This window comes from Hippocampus bargibanti, linkage group LG01 (genome assembly GCF_051943395.1).
Source record: "Hippocampus bargibanti isolate YZ-2025 linkage group LG01, ASM5194339v1, whole genome shotgun sequence".
Classification (NCBI taxonomy): Eukaryota; Metazoa; Chordata; class Actinopteri; order Syngnathiformes; family Syngnathidae; genus Hippocampus; species Hippocampus bargibanti.
The window spans coordinates 2,674,194-2,691,322 of record NC_142734.1 but is presented as its reverse complement, the minus strand read 5'-3'; the positions used below and the strand labels follow the sequence as shown (position 1 = coordinate 2,691,322).

General features: G+C 40.6%; 1 protein-coding gene across 1 annotated transcript; it reads left to right on the top strand.

Annotated features, from left to right (window-relative positions):
• Window positions 1–472: 472 nt before the first annotated feature.
• On the top strand, window positions 473–16,921 carry nt5dc2 (5'-nucleotidase domain containing 2). The gene is made up of 14 exons (XM_088990112.1): window positions 473–929; window positions 4,823–5,007; window positions 5,087–5,161; window positions 6,013–6,068; window positions 6,907–7,000; window positions 8,130–8,258; window positions 8,472–8,532; window positions 8,601–8,703; window positions 9,513–9,614; window positions 10,318–10,399; window positions 10,532–10,618; window positions 11,043–11,183; window positions 11,254–11,318; window positions 12,877–16,921. The coding sequence occupies exons 1-14, from the start codon at window positions 575–577 to the stop codon at window positions 13,136–13,138; spliced, it is 1,797 nt and encodes a 598-aa protein (XP_088846238.1). The 5' UTR covers window positions 473–574; the 3' UTR covers window positions 13,139–16,921.
• The last annotated feature ends 208 nt before the right edge of the window (window positions 16,922–17,129 follow it).

Here is a 17,129-nt window from a genome sequence, read left to right as displayed (position 1 = left end):
GTGATTTGGATCGTTCCTACAAATGACTGACACAACCACACACGATATCACCATCGTACTATAACACAAAGACTTTCATTCATCAAAACCGAAAATGAAACGCATAAGCTTACAAAAAAATGATCGCACTCGCGGTCAACTGTCGTTGTAACCGGAAGTTAGCGGTCGATCAGGTGATCATAACGAATGACGTCACGCTGGCATCTCCTATACAAAAGTCGACTTTTAGTGAAGTTAACAAGTAAAACATTTGATTACTTCATCCCAAATTACAACAAACAATTCTGGCTTCATTAATGTATTGAAATATACATAACTGTAATGTTTGTACTGCGTTACTTGTCACCGCTGTTCAGGAAAACAGCAATTGAGGCACATCCATAGAAAATATACTTTGTCTTCGGGATTGGCTGCTCTAACTGTCGCTCCGCCCCTTTTGTTTTAGGACCCGCCCCCTTTGCTTTTAGGGAACGTGCTCGGACTTCAAGCAGCGTAAGAGTATTAGTACTTGTGGATTCACCCGTCGTTGACGTTCACGCTCACGAGGATTTAGCCATTTTTTTAGGCGTCTACAATGTCGCTAAAAATCGCGGCCACGTCGCTGACTCGCAGCCTGTGGAACAGAGAAAGTCGAAAACAACCCGCCGAATGGAACCGCGCGTGCTGCGTCACGTTACTTGACCACGACGGGACAAAGAAGCGAAGCTGTTGCTCCTCAGGGCGACCGAGCGGTGACGTGAAACCGTGCAGCGAAACGCACCATGGGTCCACCACCACCACCGCGACGGCGGCGGCCGAGGAGCCGACGGGTGCGCCCGGTGTGACTGGCGCAAGGAGACGGGCTTCCACGTCTTCTCCCACCGTGGATACTGTAGACCACAAGACCTACATGTGGGCTCGTTATGCTGATCTGAGACGGCTGGTTCACGGTTAGTAGAATGAGAAACCCGGTGACATATGAATACTGTACTGTAATCTCCATCGCATCTCGAAATAACCTTGGCGTTTGGTTTAGTGTTGTTTGAAACCTCAACGAAAAATAAAAACCAGACCCGCCACTAATTTCCCCCAACACAAGTAGACGTGTGCGTTTTTGTTCCATGGCAGTGATATTCGGCCATAATTTGTAAAATGGCTTCAAATGACTTCTTCTGAGTGTATTTTACAAACATTCCACCGCATATAGCTATATTTTACGTTTTAAGACTCGCGCTGAATATTCCGGAAGTCTTGTTTTTTGAGTTGGTGACGAGTCCTCACACTACGTCACTGAAGGAACGCCCCTGACCGAAAAAAGGATGACGAGGTGATTGACGTGATGAATCCTTCCATCACGTCAATGCATTTTGCTGTACTTGTTTGGTCTGAAAACTTCGTGTTGCACCAAAAAGAGGCAGAAGAGGGCGACAAAGCTCCGTGTCAGGAATTAATCAGCCTGTGGAAACGGGCTGATTAATTCCTGACACGGAGCTTTATTGCCATTTTCTGCCTCTTTTTAGTGCTACATTCCCCCCCCCCCCCCCTATTGCCTCAAAATGGCACGGAATAAATTATTTAATCGATTGCAAACATGTATGCTTTCCTCTTCAGAACTATTTGAATCATATTCATAACTGGATGAGTAACAAGAAAGCATATTCTCCGAATCTGAAGCCATTGTTTTGATTCTCCAGCAATGCAATGTCTTGGCGTGACATCACGAAAAGGGGGCGGGACCTTCTGAAACTGGCCACTTCCGGTTTCAATTTGAAGTAGTTTTTAGACACTTTAAGTCATTTTTATTGGTGTTTTGCATTTGACTAAAAATATCATCCTGTGTGTTTTGGGTATTTTGGATGCTATAAAACGTTTTTCTGATGTCAGTTTGGAAACAAAAAAGTGGTGTCGGTTGTCCTTGAAGTTGTCCTAGTAGCTTGTAATTATGAACAAGTGCACCTTTTCTTCACTCGTAAAATGTACAGGTATATGATAAACAACAAAAGAATATATATTAAATGAATGTTACCCAGTTTTCGCGTGGAAGGCATAATAATTAATGCCATGTCATCATTTTTTGCCGCGGGCCACATTGTAGTTATGGTTTCCTCTCGAGGGCATTTATGAATTTGAGGAACCCATTAGAATGTTTAAATCCCTTCAAATATTACATATGGAGCACACAGCAAATTAATGAATAACTCGTTTTCAAATCTGAAGTCAAGAATAATGACTTTTATTGTTGTTGACATCCAAAAATATGAAATTTTGGCTCAGATTTTAGCAATCATCATAGAATTTAACAAGTTTGATTTGCTTTCGCGGGCCGAAAAAAATGATGTGGCGGGACGGATTTGGCCCGCGGGCCTTGACTTTTATACACCTGTGATGTAAATGCTTGGAGGTATTTTAATTCTGGATGTTTGGTAACATAAATCCAAAAGGGTGTGGGTGTATTTCCAGCTGCATCCACCAATGTCCTCGACCAACCTCTTCGCCACACTCTCTCATATCACTCAGGAACACTTTGTAAACTCATGTAATCTGTTTTCCCGTGCTCCTGTGTAAATACTAGACCGCAAATGCTGATTGTGCTGTTTGTCTATCTGCATCAATGATGGCCTCGTCCAGTCCTCGAGACGTCCTGTCCAGAATATTTTGTTTTTCTTTCTCCAAAAAGCATGACTTAGATGACCAGCTCATTAGCAAGCCTTGGAAAAGATTTAAAGGACAACCGACGTCACTTTTTTGTTTTTTAACTGACATCAGAAAAACGTTTTATAGCATCTAAAATACCCACATTTTTATGATATGATATTTTTATTCAACTGCAAAACACCAATAAAAATGACTTAAAGTGTCCCAAAACTGCCACAAAATGAGTTCAAAAACTGGGCAGATTCAGAGAGTCCCGCCCCCTTGTTTGTGACATCACTATTGGTCAGACACTGCCTTGCTCGAGAATCAAAACAATGGCTTCAGATTCGGAGAATATGCTTTCTTGTTACACCTCCAGTTATGAATATGATTCAAATAGTTCTGAAGAGGAAAGCATACATGTTTGCAATCGATTAAAGATTTATTCCGTGCCATTTTGAGGCAACATTGGGGGTAAATGTGTCACCAGAAAAGAGGCACAAAAAGGCGACCTCCTGTGGCCACCTCCGTTTCCACAGGCTGATAAATTCCTTATATGGAGCTTGGACACCCTCTTCTGGCGGCTTTTGGGTGCAACACAAGATTTTCAGACCAATCAATACAGCAAAATACATTGACGTGATGGAAGGACTGCTACAATGTGTCTTTTTTTTTTCAATCAGGGGGCGTTCCTTTAGTGACGTTACGTACGGACTCATCACCAACTCAAAAACAAGACTTCCTGAATATTCAGCGCGAGTCTTAAAATAAGAGCTATATGCGGTAGAATCTTTGGAAAATACGCTCAGTAGAAATCATTTGAAGCCATTTTACAAATTATGGACACAACTTGTCCGGAGACGTCGATTGTCCTTTAAAGATTTTGATAATAGAATCAGGTATGTTAGAAGAGGGAAACGCTTCAAACAGGCTCGATAAAGGCTCTCGACAACTGGATTTACCGGCTCGCTAATCTCGAGGATGATGTGCGCAGTCTCTGCGATAAACAAACCTTGAAAAGGCTGGTGGAATCTCATTTAGCTGGAGAGGACAAAGATGAAATCAGTTGAGACATTATGCAACTTCCTGACATTTTGCCAAGCCCTCCAAATTGAATTCATTCGAGTCCTCTGCTGTGATACGATAACTTCCTATTACTTTTGCAAGTTTCTAAAATTTGCGGTACAGTGATACCTGAGCTTATGAACTTAATTGGTTCCCAGACAGAGTGTGTAAGGCGAAAAGTGTGTCTCCCAAAAAAATATTTCCCATAGGAAACCATTAAAATGAGAATAATCCGTTCCCAGGTCCCCATAAAACATAATTTCATAATTTCTAAGCCTTAAAACTACACAAAATATACCTTATTTTATGGATAATAAATGTGCTATGGTATTATAATTAAAGAAATAAACTGGACTGTATAATAAAGTCATTTTATTTACCTTTATGATGGTCATTGATGGTTAGATGGAATGGAGTGGCCGGTTTCCTCAGCATTAAACACTTGATGAGGAACGTAGCCTTCTTCTTTCACCATCTTGGGGAATGATCCCTTGTAGGTGCTTTCTGTGTGATAATTTTATCTAGTTCCTCATCAATCGTGTTCTGTTTAGCTGGGTTGATAGCCTTTTGCATCAAGTATACAGATGGCTTGTGCGGGTTGTATGTGGAGCCTGATTGAAGGGATATTTTAACCTTGCAGTCTACACTCTGCCTCTGAACTATCAAAGTTGAAACTCTCTCACTGTCATCTGCCTGTCTCTTTAATGTTTAAACCACCCCCCCTCACTGCTGCGTTCTTGACCAATCATGTGGCTTTAACAGAAGACTAGGGGCGGGGAATAGAGGACAAAAACAGTCGGTTGCCATTTTGTTGTTAGAAGAACGGGCTAATCACGAACGACACATCACTCATTGAGGCAGCTCCGTGTGTATCCTGAAAAAAGTTTGTATGCCAAGGTAAAATTTTCCATAAATTTAACGTTTGTAAACCGAAAAGTTTGTAAGCCAAGGGGTTCGTAAACCGAGGTATCACTGTTTTCTGTGTGTCCTGGAATTCGAGTGACAATGACTAAAAATCCTGTCACTGGAGTGGACACATCTTTGCACGTCTGGCAGTGAATGAGTTAAAAGTTAAATCAGCTCCTAAAATTATTGACTAATCAATGAATGTTGCACCTCTGCTTGTTTTCCTTTTCTCGGTCAGAGCTAATTCCACCCGGCGCGTGCAAGTCCCTCAACTCGTCGGCCGTCTACGCCAACAACGAGGTCAACTTGGCTGAGGTGGACATCTATGGTTTTGACTACGACTACACGCTGGCTCTGTACTCCAATGCTCTCAACACGATGATTTACAACACAGCCAGGGAGTTTCTCGTTCAGCACTTTAAGGTTTGTGCCAGTTTGGAATCGGGATATTAGAAATGCCATATTGTTCACATTTTCCATTTTGTCTTCCTGTTCCCCACAGTACCCCGAGGGAATCCTCAAATATGAATACATTCCCAATTTCGCAGCTCGGGGGCTTCACTATGATATCCAAAAGGTAAAGGAACTATAAGGGACAACCGACATCTCCGGACAAGTTGTGTCCATAATTTGTAAAATGGCTTCAAATGACTTCTACTGAGCGTATTTTACAAAGATTCCACCGCATATAGCTATATTTTACGTTTTAAGACTCGCGCTGAATATTCAGGAAGTCTCGTTTTCGAGTTGGTGACGAGTCTGTACGTGACGTCACTAAAGGACTGCCACTGACTGTAAAAAAGACGCATTCTAGCGGCCCTTCCATCACATCAATGTATTTTGCCGTACTTGTTTGTTCTGTGGACCTCGTGTTGCACCCAAAAGCCGCCAGAAGAGGGCGTCCAAGCTCCATATAAGGAATTTATCAGCCTGTGGAAACGGAGGTGGCCTCAGGAGGTCGCCATTTTGTGCCTGTTTTTTTTGGGTGAGAGATTTCCCCCCAATGTTGCCTCAAAATGGCACAAATAAATTCTTTAATCGATTGCAAACATGTATGCTTTCCTCTTCAGAACTATTTGAATCATATTCATAACTGTATGAGTAACAAGAAAGCATATTCTCCGAATCTGAAGCCATTGTTGTGATTCACTAGCAATGCTAGACGTCTTGGCGTGACGTCACGAACTGGGGGCGGGACTTTCTGAAAATGCCCAATTCGCAGCTCAATTTTTTGCGGATTTTGGACACTTTAAGTCATTTTTATTGGTGTTTTGCATTTGACTAAAAATATCAGCCTGCGTGTTTTGGGTATTTTAGATGCTATAAAACGTTTTTCTGATGTCAGTTAAAAAACAAAAAAGTGACGTCAGTTGTCCTTTAAGTTACCTTAGTTTCATCCCTTGATACTGACTAATTTTCTCTTTTTAGGGCCTCTTGATGAAAATCGACGCCTTTCATTACATCCAACCAGGAACAGTATACAGGTGAATAAAAAAATCATTTGCTCTTTTTCTGTTGTTGACACATGCAGTGCCTACCACAAGTTTCATCTTTTTAAAACTCGATTGTTTGGTCTGAAAACTTCGTGTTGATCTGTGTTGATGGCGAAAATAGAAGGAAAACAGATAAATAACGTGATGGTGAATCGTTGTGTGTTGCACCAAGACTACTATTTGAAACTAGTTGACACAAATTCCCAGCAGACAAATCAGCCCATTTCCAACTGAGCTTGGGCGCCATCTTGTGCATTTTCTAGGATTCTACATTGGAGTCCTGACGGCTCGAATTGATACGGGACGACTTCTTTAATGGATTGCAAACATTTATGCTTTCCTCTTCAGAACCATTTGAATCATATTCATAACTGGATGAGTAACAACAAAGCATCTTCTCCGAATCTGAAGCCATTGTTTTGATTCTCAAGCAAGGAAAGACGTCTTGGCGTGACGTCACGAACAAGGGGGCGGGACCTCCTGAAACTCGCCATCTCCGAGGTCATTTTGAAGTAGTTTTGGGACACTTAGTCGTTTTTATTGGTGTTTTGCATTTGACTAAAAATATCAGCCTGCGTGTTTCGAGTATTTTAGATGCTATAAAAACGTTTTTCAGATGTCAGTAAGGAAACAAAAAAAATGGTGTCGGTTGTCCTTTAAATTGTTTGTGACACCCATAAATCTCATAAAGTGATATGCTTACAGAAAGACTAAAATCGATGCTGACAAATGCAGGCAAACACGTCTGTCCAAAAATAAACCAGAGCAAAGGAAGTGTCCAGTGTCTTTTGGGACGGTCTGTAATTTCATTTTGGATATTTAATTTTAGGGGTTTGAGGCCAGTGCCGGATGAGGAGGTCCTCAAGCTCTACGGGGGAACGTACCACATCCCTTTGCAGCTGGATAGTGGCTTCTATGGAAAGGTGAATATACATTTTACAATGCATTGGCTACTTCAAAGAAAAGTACTTTTTATTTAATAATAATAATAATCCATTTGATTCGTAAGCGCCTTTTAAAACTCTCAAGGTCACTTTACAGTCACAGGATCAGTTTTTCTGTGGGTGAGCAGCGGCAGCCACACACGCCAGCGTTCACTCAACCCGGAAGTTACTCAAATAAGATAGGAAGCTACTACTAATAATATGTTGTATTTATAAGCGCCATTATAAACTCTCAATAACATAACTAGTAGCTAGCTAGATAGATAGATAGCTATCGAGCTAATAGCTAGCTCGCTTTACATTATACTACTTAGCACATTCAACTAGCGAGCTAATAGATAGCTACTAATAATAATACATTGTATTTATAAGCACCATTCAGAACTCTCAAGGCTAGATAGACAAATAGCTATAGAGATAATAGCTAGATCGCTTTACATTATACCACTTAGCACATTCAACTAGCGAGCTAATGGATAGCTACTAATAATAATACATTGTGCAGTGAGACCTCAACTTACAAACACCTTATCTTACAAACTTTTCGTCTTAAGAACCTCTAATTTATGAAAATTAAACCTTATAATAAGCACTATTTTCATAATACACACCCACCACGGCTGGCGGAGTGATCTTCGGCGGAAGCACACGACCGAACAGCGCTCCAGCCGGCGCTACTTTCCACACCCCCTCTCATTGAATGCACACGTCGATCTCCTACTTGGAGCTTTTTGCTGATAATTTTACGATGATGGGACCGAAAAAAAACCACCACAGGCTCATGTTCAGCCCAAGAAGACGCAAAATAAAATCACCGTCGCTGAGAAGAAGGAGATAATTGAATAATTAATAGCTACTAATAATAGGTAAGAGCTGTTGTTCATCTTATTTTTCCTTTGACTTATGAGCAAAGAGAAACGAGCGCTGATTATTGGCTGTAAACGTAACTCATATCACAACAAGTACCGTATTTTCCGGAGTATAAGGCGCACCCACAATGAATGATTTTCAAACCTTTTCCATATATAAGGCGCACCAGGCTAAAACGAATACTGAAATCACGGAAAATCTGGCTGCGAGTGATGAGCGCGGTTGTCTTCTGCAACAGGGCCCGAAGGTCAAACAGTTCATGGACATCTTCTCCATCCCTGAAATGACCCTCTTGGCTGTTGCAAATGATTTCTTCATCTCCAACGACATTGATTACGATCCCGTTCATCTCTCCAAAGACGTCTCTGTGAGTAGTCACAGAAACCACCACACTGGTTTACTATATAATATACTATATAAGAGAATCCTATTATGTGTTCGGTCTTTGGTTTTGGGATTATGGGAACGCCATTATGAGCAAAGCTGTTGAATCCTGAGTTGTTCTCTGAATGTGATGGAAAAGATGATGCGCCGGAATGTACGCACCAAGTATCAATTTTTCGGCTTTTGTCATTTTCAGGAAGCGATCGGCATGGTCCACCTCAAAGGCTTCATGTACAAGTGGATCATGCAAGATCTTGGTAAGAAGGTTGAAGGTCGAGTCAGGATGACGTAACATTGACCTGTGAGTTGTCGTCTTTGCGTCCAGACAAGTTCATTCTGAGAGGAGATGAGACGGATGCCGTTTTGCACCGACTCGTCAGTCATGGAAAGAAACTTTTCCTCATCACCAATAGTCCCTTCAGCTTTGTGTAAGTTTTGCAAAGTAGTTTATCTCACTCTCTCTCGCACTCTCATATATATTCTCTCTCTCTCTCTCTCTCTCATATATATATTTTTTTTCTCTCTCACACATATATTTTCTCTCTCCCCCTCTCTCTCATATATATTTTTCTCTCTCTCACTCTCATATTAATTTTTCTCTGTCTCTCTCTAATATATATTTTTCTCTTTCTCTCTCATATATATTTCTCTCTCTCTCATATATACATTTCTCCCTCTCATATATATTTTCTCTCTCTCTCTCATATATATATATATATATTTTGTTCTCTCTCTGTCTCTCTCATATCTATTTCTCTCTCTCATATATATATATATATATATATATATATTTCTCTCTCCCTCTCATGTATACATATTTCTCTCTCGCTCTCCCATTTATATATTTCTGTCTCACATATATATTTTTCTTTCTCTGTCTCTCTCTCTCATATATATTTTTCACTCTCTCTCGTCTATTGTTACTGTCTCTCTCTCATATGTATTTCTCTCTCGCTCTCATATATTATTTCTCTCATAATTGTTTCTCCCTCCCTCTCTCGTTCTGTCATATATATATTTTTTTCTCTGTCTCTCATATATATATATTTTATCTCTGTCTCACATATTTTCTCTCTCGCTCTCTTTCTCTCTCATATATATATATATATATATATATATATATATATATATATATATATATATATATATATATATATATATATATTTTTTTTTTTTTTCTTTTTTGCCTTTTTATTTGAAGTACGTTTCTAAGTGATGCTTTCACTTTCCCGTGTAGGGATAAAGGCATGACGCACATGGTGGGCAAGGAGTGGAGAGACTTCTTTGATATCATCATCGTGCAGGCGGACAAACCTCACTTCTTTACCGACTGTGTCAAGTATGTACCGGCGTGTCCTGTAGTACAGATGTTCCTGACCACTAAGACGCACCGCCAGGTTTAATCCAACAATGTTTTAATGCTGTTTTGTTTTGAACGATGGCACTTCAATTGGCTGGCAACTGTTTCAGGGTGTACTCGAAGATGGCCGTTGGAGCCATCCATCCATTTTCCGTACCGCTTATTCCTCATTAAGGTCGCAGGGGGGTGCTAGAGCCTATCCCAGCCATCTTTGGGCGCTAGGCGGGGCACTCCCTGAATTGGTTGCCAGCCAATCGCAGGGCACACAAAGACAAACAACAGTCACTCTCACACTCACGCCTATGGACAATTTGCAGTGTTCAATCTGCCTGCCATGCTGTTGGATCTATATATAAAATAGTACATTTCCACTGTATTTGACAAACTGTATTAAATAAAGTCAGCAGGCGCAAAAAAACAGTCATCACAACCAAAAGGTCCAAAGTAGTAAACAAAACCATGAGTAAAACACGACGAGATGAAACAAACCTGACAGAGTGAAACAAACAATGACCGACCCAACCCTAAACTGTCGTGCCGAGAGTCCTTTTAACTGCCACTGATTAAAACGACCAACATCTGCGCAGCTGCAGGCGGGGCCCAACAGTGCCACCTGTTGGTCGCAAACCAAAACGTGACAATTTACATGTATTGAAGGAGAGTGTTAATGTGTGTATTACAGGCCCTTCCGCCGTCTGGATGGAAATGGGGACCTTCGCTGGGAAAAGATCAGCAGTTTAGACAAAGGTCACATTTACAAACAGGTCAGTGCTTTGACACTGTGGGTAAATAAACAACGCGGGCGTGACTTTGATCAGGAATGGTGGAGAGCGGAAAGGCAGCATTTCGTCATCAATCACACACTCGCTGACGTGTGTGTTTGTTTTGTGTCGTAGGGAAACCTGTTTGACTTTCTCAGGTTGACGGGCTGGCGAGGATCTAAGGTTCTTTACTTTGGAGACCATCTTTATAGCGACTTGGCTGTGAGTGTTGAAGCCCAATTTTGAACTGACCTCATCTACCGTATTTTCTGATGTATAAGGCGCACCCCCGATGACAACTTTTTCCATATATAAGACGCAACTTCAATGAATGAAAAACGTTTTTTAAAAACAATATATACATAATAATACATTTATAAGCGCCTTTCAAAACTCTCAAGGTCACAAATAGATAGAAAGCGAGCTCGCTAGCTAATAGCTAGATAGATAGATAGCCAGCCAGCATGATAGCAAATAGAGAGCTAGTTAGCTAAATAGATAGCTAGCCAGCTAGATAGCAAGTAGAAATCTAGCTCGCTAGATCGCCAGCCAGATAATAATAATAATAAAACTCTGTGTGAGCAGCACATTTAGCGGCAAGCAGATACTTATTCAATGTTGACAACGTTTCATTTTTCCACGGCAGGACCTGACGCTGCGCCACGGCTGGCGAACGGGCGCCATTGTACCCGAACTGGTGCATGAAACCAAAGTGGTGAGCACCGAGCGCTACTCGGTCAGCCTTACCTGGTTGCAGGCCCTCACTGGTCTGATGGAACGATTACAGGTATAACATTCACGTCAAACCAAAAGTTGAGCGTGCTCGGCTATTTTTGACGTGTACTTGATTTCCCCAGACGCACCGCGACCCGGATTCCAAACAGGTTCTTGATGAGTGGCAGAAGGAGCGAGAAGAACTCAGGTGAGTGACTCATTCGCGATTCAAGCAGCTCCCTCAGGGGTTCTGTCATTCACTTTTGTCTCACTCAAGACAGTGATACATCGGCTTACGCACTTAATCGGTTCCCGGAACGTGTGTGTAAGGCGAACAGTTCATCTGTCGAACATTTATTTCCTATAGGAAACCATTAAAAATGAGAATAATCCGTTCCCAGGTCCCCATAAAACATAATTTTCTATTAAATAAGCCTTAAAGACTACACAGAATATACCATATTTTATGTATAATAAACGTGCTATTGTATTGTAATTAAAAATATCAACGGTATTGTCGTTTTATTTACCTTTGTGATGGTAGTTGATGGCTAGGTGGAATGGAGTGGGAGGAGGAGGGAGGGAGTTACTGTTTGGAAGGAGAGTCACCTTCCATAAGGACTGTCCCCTGCTAGCTGCTTTTCATTAATCAAAATCAACAGAAGTTTTTCAACCTCTTCTATTGCTTGAGACCGTTGCTTAGACAACACAGAAACACCTTTAACCACACGTAGCAATGGTCGACTTAGCGTACTGGGACGCTAAGTCACACAAATGCACACCTCGTTCCCTCGTACCCTCACTCACACTGTCCCCTGCTAGCTGCTTTTTGTTAATAATAATAATACATTTCATTTATAAGTGCCTTTCAAAACCCTCAGTCACTTTACAGTCACAGGAGAAGTTTTTGTATGGATGAGCAGCGGCAGCCACACGCGCCAGCGTTCACTCAACCCGGAAGTAACTCAAATAGATAGAAAGCTGGCAAAAAAAAATCATCAAAATCAACAGAAGTTTTTTTTTTTCTTCTCTTGCCTGAGACCAACACAGAAACACCCTTAGCTACACAGCAATGGTCGACTTAGCATACTGGTACTGGGATGCTAAGTCACAGTAATGCACACCTCGTTCGTGTTTTTTTTGATGATCTCCTTCTGCTCAACCGTAATTTTATTTTGTGTCCTCTTTGGCTTAACACTAGCCTGTGGTGGGGTCTTTTTCAGTCCCAAAAAAGCAAAAGTATCCACTCCATAACAAACCACGTCTGCACTCAAAGAAAGATGGTGATGAGAACTAGTCCGCCAGCCACCGTGGCGCTGTTCGACCGTTTGTTTGGTGTTAATCAGCCGAAAAGTAGTAGTGTGGTTTGGTTCGTCCGCCAAAAACTAGTTTGTATGCCAAGATTATTATTAGATTAAGTTGACATTTCTATTTTGTTATGCTTAGAATATCTTGTTTTCTATCCTTTCACTCCCACCCCAACCCCATCCCTCTTCAATTGCTGCTGTGGACTGCAAATTTCCCCATTGCGGGACGAATAAAGGTATTCTGATTCTGATTCTGAAGATTATATTCACGCGAATTTAATGTTCGTAAGGCGAAAGGTTCATGAGCTAAAGCATTCGTAAGATGAGGTATCACTGTATTTTGTTGTATTATACTACAGGCTGTATTTCTGCATTGTCTGTAAATGGCCAAAATTGCACCTGAACAGAATTGTCCAAAATCTTACTTAATCATTTGACTTGAGTAACTTTGCTTCCCAGGCTGATGACAAAGAACTTATTCAACCCTCAGTTCGGCAGCATCTTTCGAACGTGCCACAATCCCACGTACTTCTCCCGACGCCTCTCTTGCTTCTCCGACCTCTACATGGCCTCCCTCAGCTGTCTCCTAAACTACGATCCTTCTCACACCTTCTACCCACGCCGTACTCCTTTGCAACATGAGGCGCCGCTGTGGATGGACCAGCTCTGCACCGGATGCATGAAAACGCCGTTTCTGGAGGAAATGGCTCAAATTCGATGACACTCTCTTGCCTTTTACAACAGATATGCTTGAATGCGGCAAAGCGCCATGAAATAATACATCATCATCAGTTTCGCCAAAGAAGTACCGTATTTTCTGGTGTATAAGGCGCACGGGAGTATAAGGCGCAGACGACAGAGTAAGAGAGAGAAAATGGATAGAAAACACAGTGAAATTTGTACTCGTTTCAACTTTATTGATAGTTCAAAGTTGGATAGTAAAATATCCCATCAATGAGGCCCCACACAAGCGATCTGTACACTTGATGCAAAAAGCTATCAACTCAGCTAAACAGAACACAATTGATGATGAACTAGATAAAATTATCGCAGAGAAAGCACGGCAACTTCACTCGGATATCGTCAAGAGGCAACCTGGAAGTTCGGCATCCATTGATGATTTCAAGGCTAGCCACGGATGGTTCGAGTACTTTCAAGTGTCGTACAGGGATTTATAGTGTCATTCGTCATGGTGAGGCAGCCACTTCTGACGATAAAGATGCCAAAGTTTACAAGGAATCATTCCTCATCATGGCCACTCCATTCCATCAAGCCGTCAACGACCATCACAAAGGTAAATAAAATGACTTTATTATACAGTATAGTTCCTTTCTTTAATTACAATACGACATTTATTATACGTAAAATAAGGTAGATTTTGTGTAGTTTTAAGGCTTAGAAAGTAGAAAATGATGTTTTATGGAGACCTGGGAACGGATTATTCTCATTTTAATGGTTTCCTATGGCGCAAGGTCATCTTTTGAGGAAAATCAAGGCATTTGGGTGCACCTTATACACCGGAAAATACGGTAAATGAAAAAAAACTGCTTGCAGAAAGTAAGCCATTGGATCTGCTCATCAAAAACAAAGCCTACATACGCACATAGGTCGCTTATTCTATCATACAGTCGTTGTGGCAACAAAGTAATTGTGTGCATAAATAGTGCGCAGCGGCTTCTATTTTTCACCTCAAGTAGCCGTTTACATCGTTCATTGTTTTTGTAATTTTTACATGAAGGAACTCACGTGGGGAAATTTACAAAGCATTTAATGATAACACTATTAACTCATTCACTGCCAGACGATGTGCAAAAATGTGTCTACTCCAGTGCCAGGGTTATTGTCATTGTCACTCAAATTACAGGAACCACAGAATATTGAGTTTTAGGACGACATAAACATTCAATTCAGCGTTAGAAACATTAGACGCTCTTCTTTTATCAGAAAAAAATAGTTATAATAATAATAATTAATAACAATACATTTGATTTCTAAGCGCCTTTCAAAACTCTCAAGGTCACTTTACAGTCACAGGATATGTTTTTTTTCTGTGGGTGAGCAGCGGCAGCCACACGCGCCAGCGTTCACTCAACCTGGAATAACTCAAAAAGATAGAGCGCTAGCGAGCTAATAGATAGCCCGCCAGCTAGATAGCTAATAGATAGCTAGCTAGCTGGATAGATAACTAATAGATAGAAAGCTATCTAGTTAATTCCTAATTTATATGGGTCTGGAGTTATCTGAGTTTGAAATGGTGGCGGCTGTCCAAAATACAATACCTATTGATTTATATAGAGCTTTAACAACAGCTGAAGCTGTAACAAAGCGCTAACAGGGACAAAAGGCAAATGTTGCCCACTTGTGGAACTGAAAAAAACATTGCCATCGGTCTGACAAGCGCTTTATCGGCACCACCCACAAGAAAACCTCCCCGAAAAATTGGGAATGGTGCTCTACGTGTAACATCCCACTTTTCAATTCCCAAAGAAATTCGTGAAATTAATGAATAACTGTTTTCAAATCTGAAGTCAAGAATAATGACTTTTATTGTGGTTGACATCCAAAAATATGAAATTTTGGCTCAGATTTTAGCAATCATCATGGAATTTAACAAGTTTGATTTGCTTTCGCCGGCCGAAAAAAATGATGTGGTGGGCCGGATTTGGCCCGCGGGCCTTGACTTTGACACCTGTGATCTAAAGGAATCGCTGTAGGTGAGTCAAATTATCATTTTACATGTGCAATCATATTTTGAAGACAAAAAAATGGCATAATACTGTGAGAATCTAGTCGAGCCATCAACTTTATTACAGTACTCTGCAAAAAATTCCTGAGGCAAGCTACACAAACTTTTTCTCCCTCTAGGAAGTTTTTTTTTAAAGGACAACCGACGCCCCAGGACAAGTTGTGTCCATAATTTGTCAAGTCACTTCAAATGACTTCTACTGAGCGTATTTTACAAAGATTCCACCTAGCTATATTTTACGTTTTAAGACTCACGCTGACGTCACGAACAATGGGGCGAGGCCTTCTGAAACTCGCAATCCCAAGGTCATTTTGAAGTAGTTTTGGGACACTTTAACTCATTTTTATTGCTGTTTTGCAATTGACAAAAAATATCAGGCTGCGTGTTTTGGTTTCTTTTAGATGCTCTAAAACGTTTTTCTGATGTCAGTTCGGAAACAAAAAAATGGTGTCGGTTGTCCTTTAATTGTTATTTTTAAAAAAAAAAATGTACGTATAACAATGTCATTGTTTTTGTGGATAATCAAACAGTCTGGTTTGTTCATTGTAAAGTCCAAATGTCTCCTGATCACAAACTCCAGTAGCTGCGTGTTGTAATGTAATGCTGGCGTTGCTTCGGTCATGTGATAGAATTGCTAATAAGTGGCAACTTCAAACTGCTTTAAAAAAAAAAGAGGTGCATTCCTGTGGTTGCCCCTCTTCAAACTTGTCTCAAATTATGTCAGGTGGTTGCTGTTCATGTTTACTTACATCGTACATCTCATACACGAGTACGACTGAATTCGGTGGCAATGCATCTTATGAATGTATATTTCAATAAACGGTCTCAGCAGGAATTTTTTACGCATTATTTTTACCCTTAAATATTGAATTAGGCAAATTTGACTCGTTTTGACATTTGTCAGCAGTCAAATATACATTTAATGGTATTCTAATACCATATGTTTGATGGTGTGAAGTGAGCCATTATATACAAATTATCGTGGCAAAAATATGTGTTTACATTGAGTGAGTGTAAATCATAGAACATTGTGAGAATTATACATTGGCATACCTGCCAACTACTCTGGTTTTGCCGTAAAAAAACTACAATTTTCATGATCCCATTCTGGGTTAAAGGTTAATAATGAAAATTACGGTTTCCAATAAAATACAATAACTCCAAAATCGTCAAAATGGTAAATACCATACTTTATTAAACGTTAATTCAAAACACGACAACAGGCGATCGGCAGTGCTAGCTGCTAGCTTCCTTTATATGAATTGCGCATGCGCGTGGTACGGGTATTTCCTGGAATCCAGAGTGACAGCTCATTCCTTGAATCGAGACTCAAGAGTTAGCGTCATTTTTATCATTGTCGTGTAATGGCATCTGCCGGAGGAAAATCAACAAAAAGTGTGAAAAGTAAAAGAAAACGACAGTCGTTTCGTGAGGAATACTCCCGAGTTAGACGCTCAAAAAAGGTGAAAATGACGTGAATTTATGTTTAATACTCGTCAACCTTGGCTAATAGCTGCTCGTATAAATGATTACAAAAAAAGTTGTAGTACGCCGTACATTATTTGAAATGATAAAACGATAAAACAAGCGGAAATGCAGACAGTTTACTGCGCATGCGCAGTAACGTGGACCCCCGGCGTATGACAGGACAGTTCTCGGCTTTTTCGGTTTCAGTGTTGGCAGTAGTGATGGGAATTACGGCTCCTTTTAGAGAGCAGGTTCTTTTGGCTCGGCTCACTTAAAAGATTTGGCTCTATCTGCTCCCAAATCGAGAAACGGCTCTTTTGGCTTGGCTCACTTAAAAGATCTGGCTCTTATCGCTCCTCAGTTTTTCTTTTTTTTGTTGTTGCTTAAATTAATTTACTACCAAAATATACAATACAGTATGTCATGTTTAAAAAATGTATGTGACGTTATTGATTTTCCTGTGTGTGTGTATGTGTGTTTGTGTTTGTATGTCTTGTCT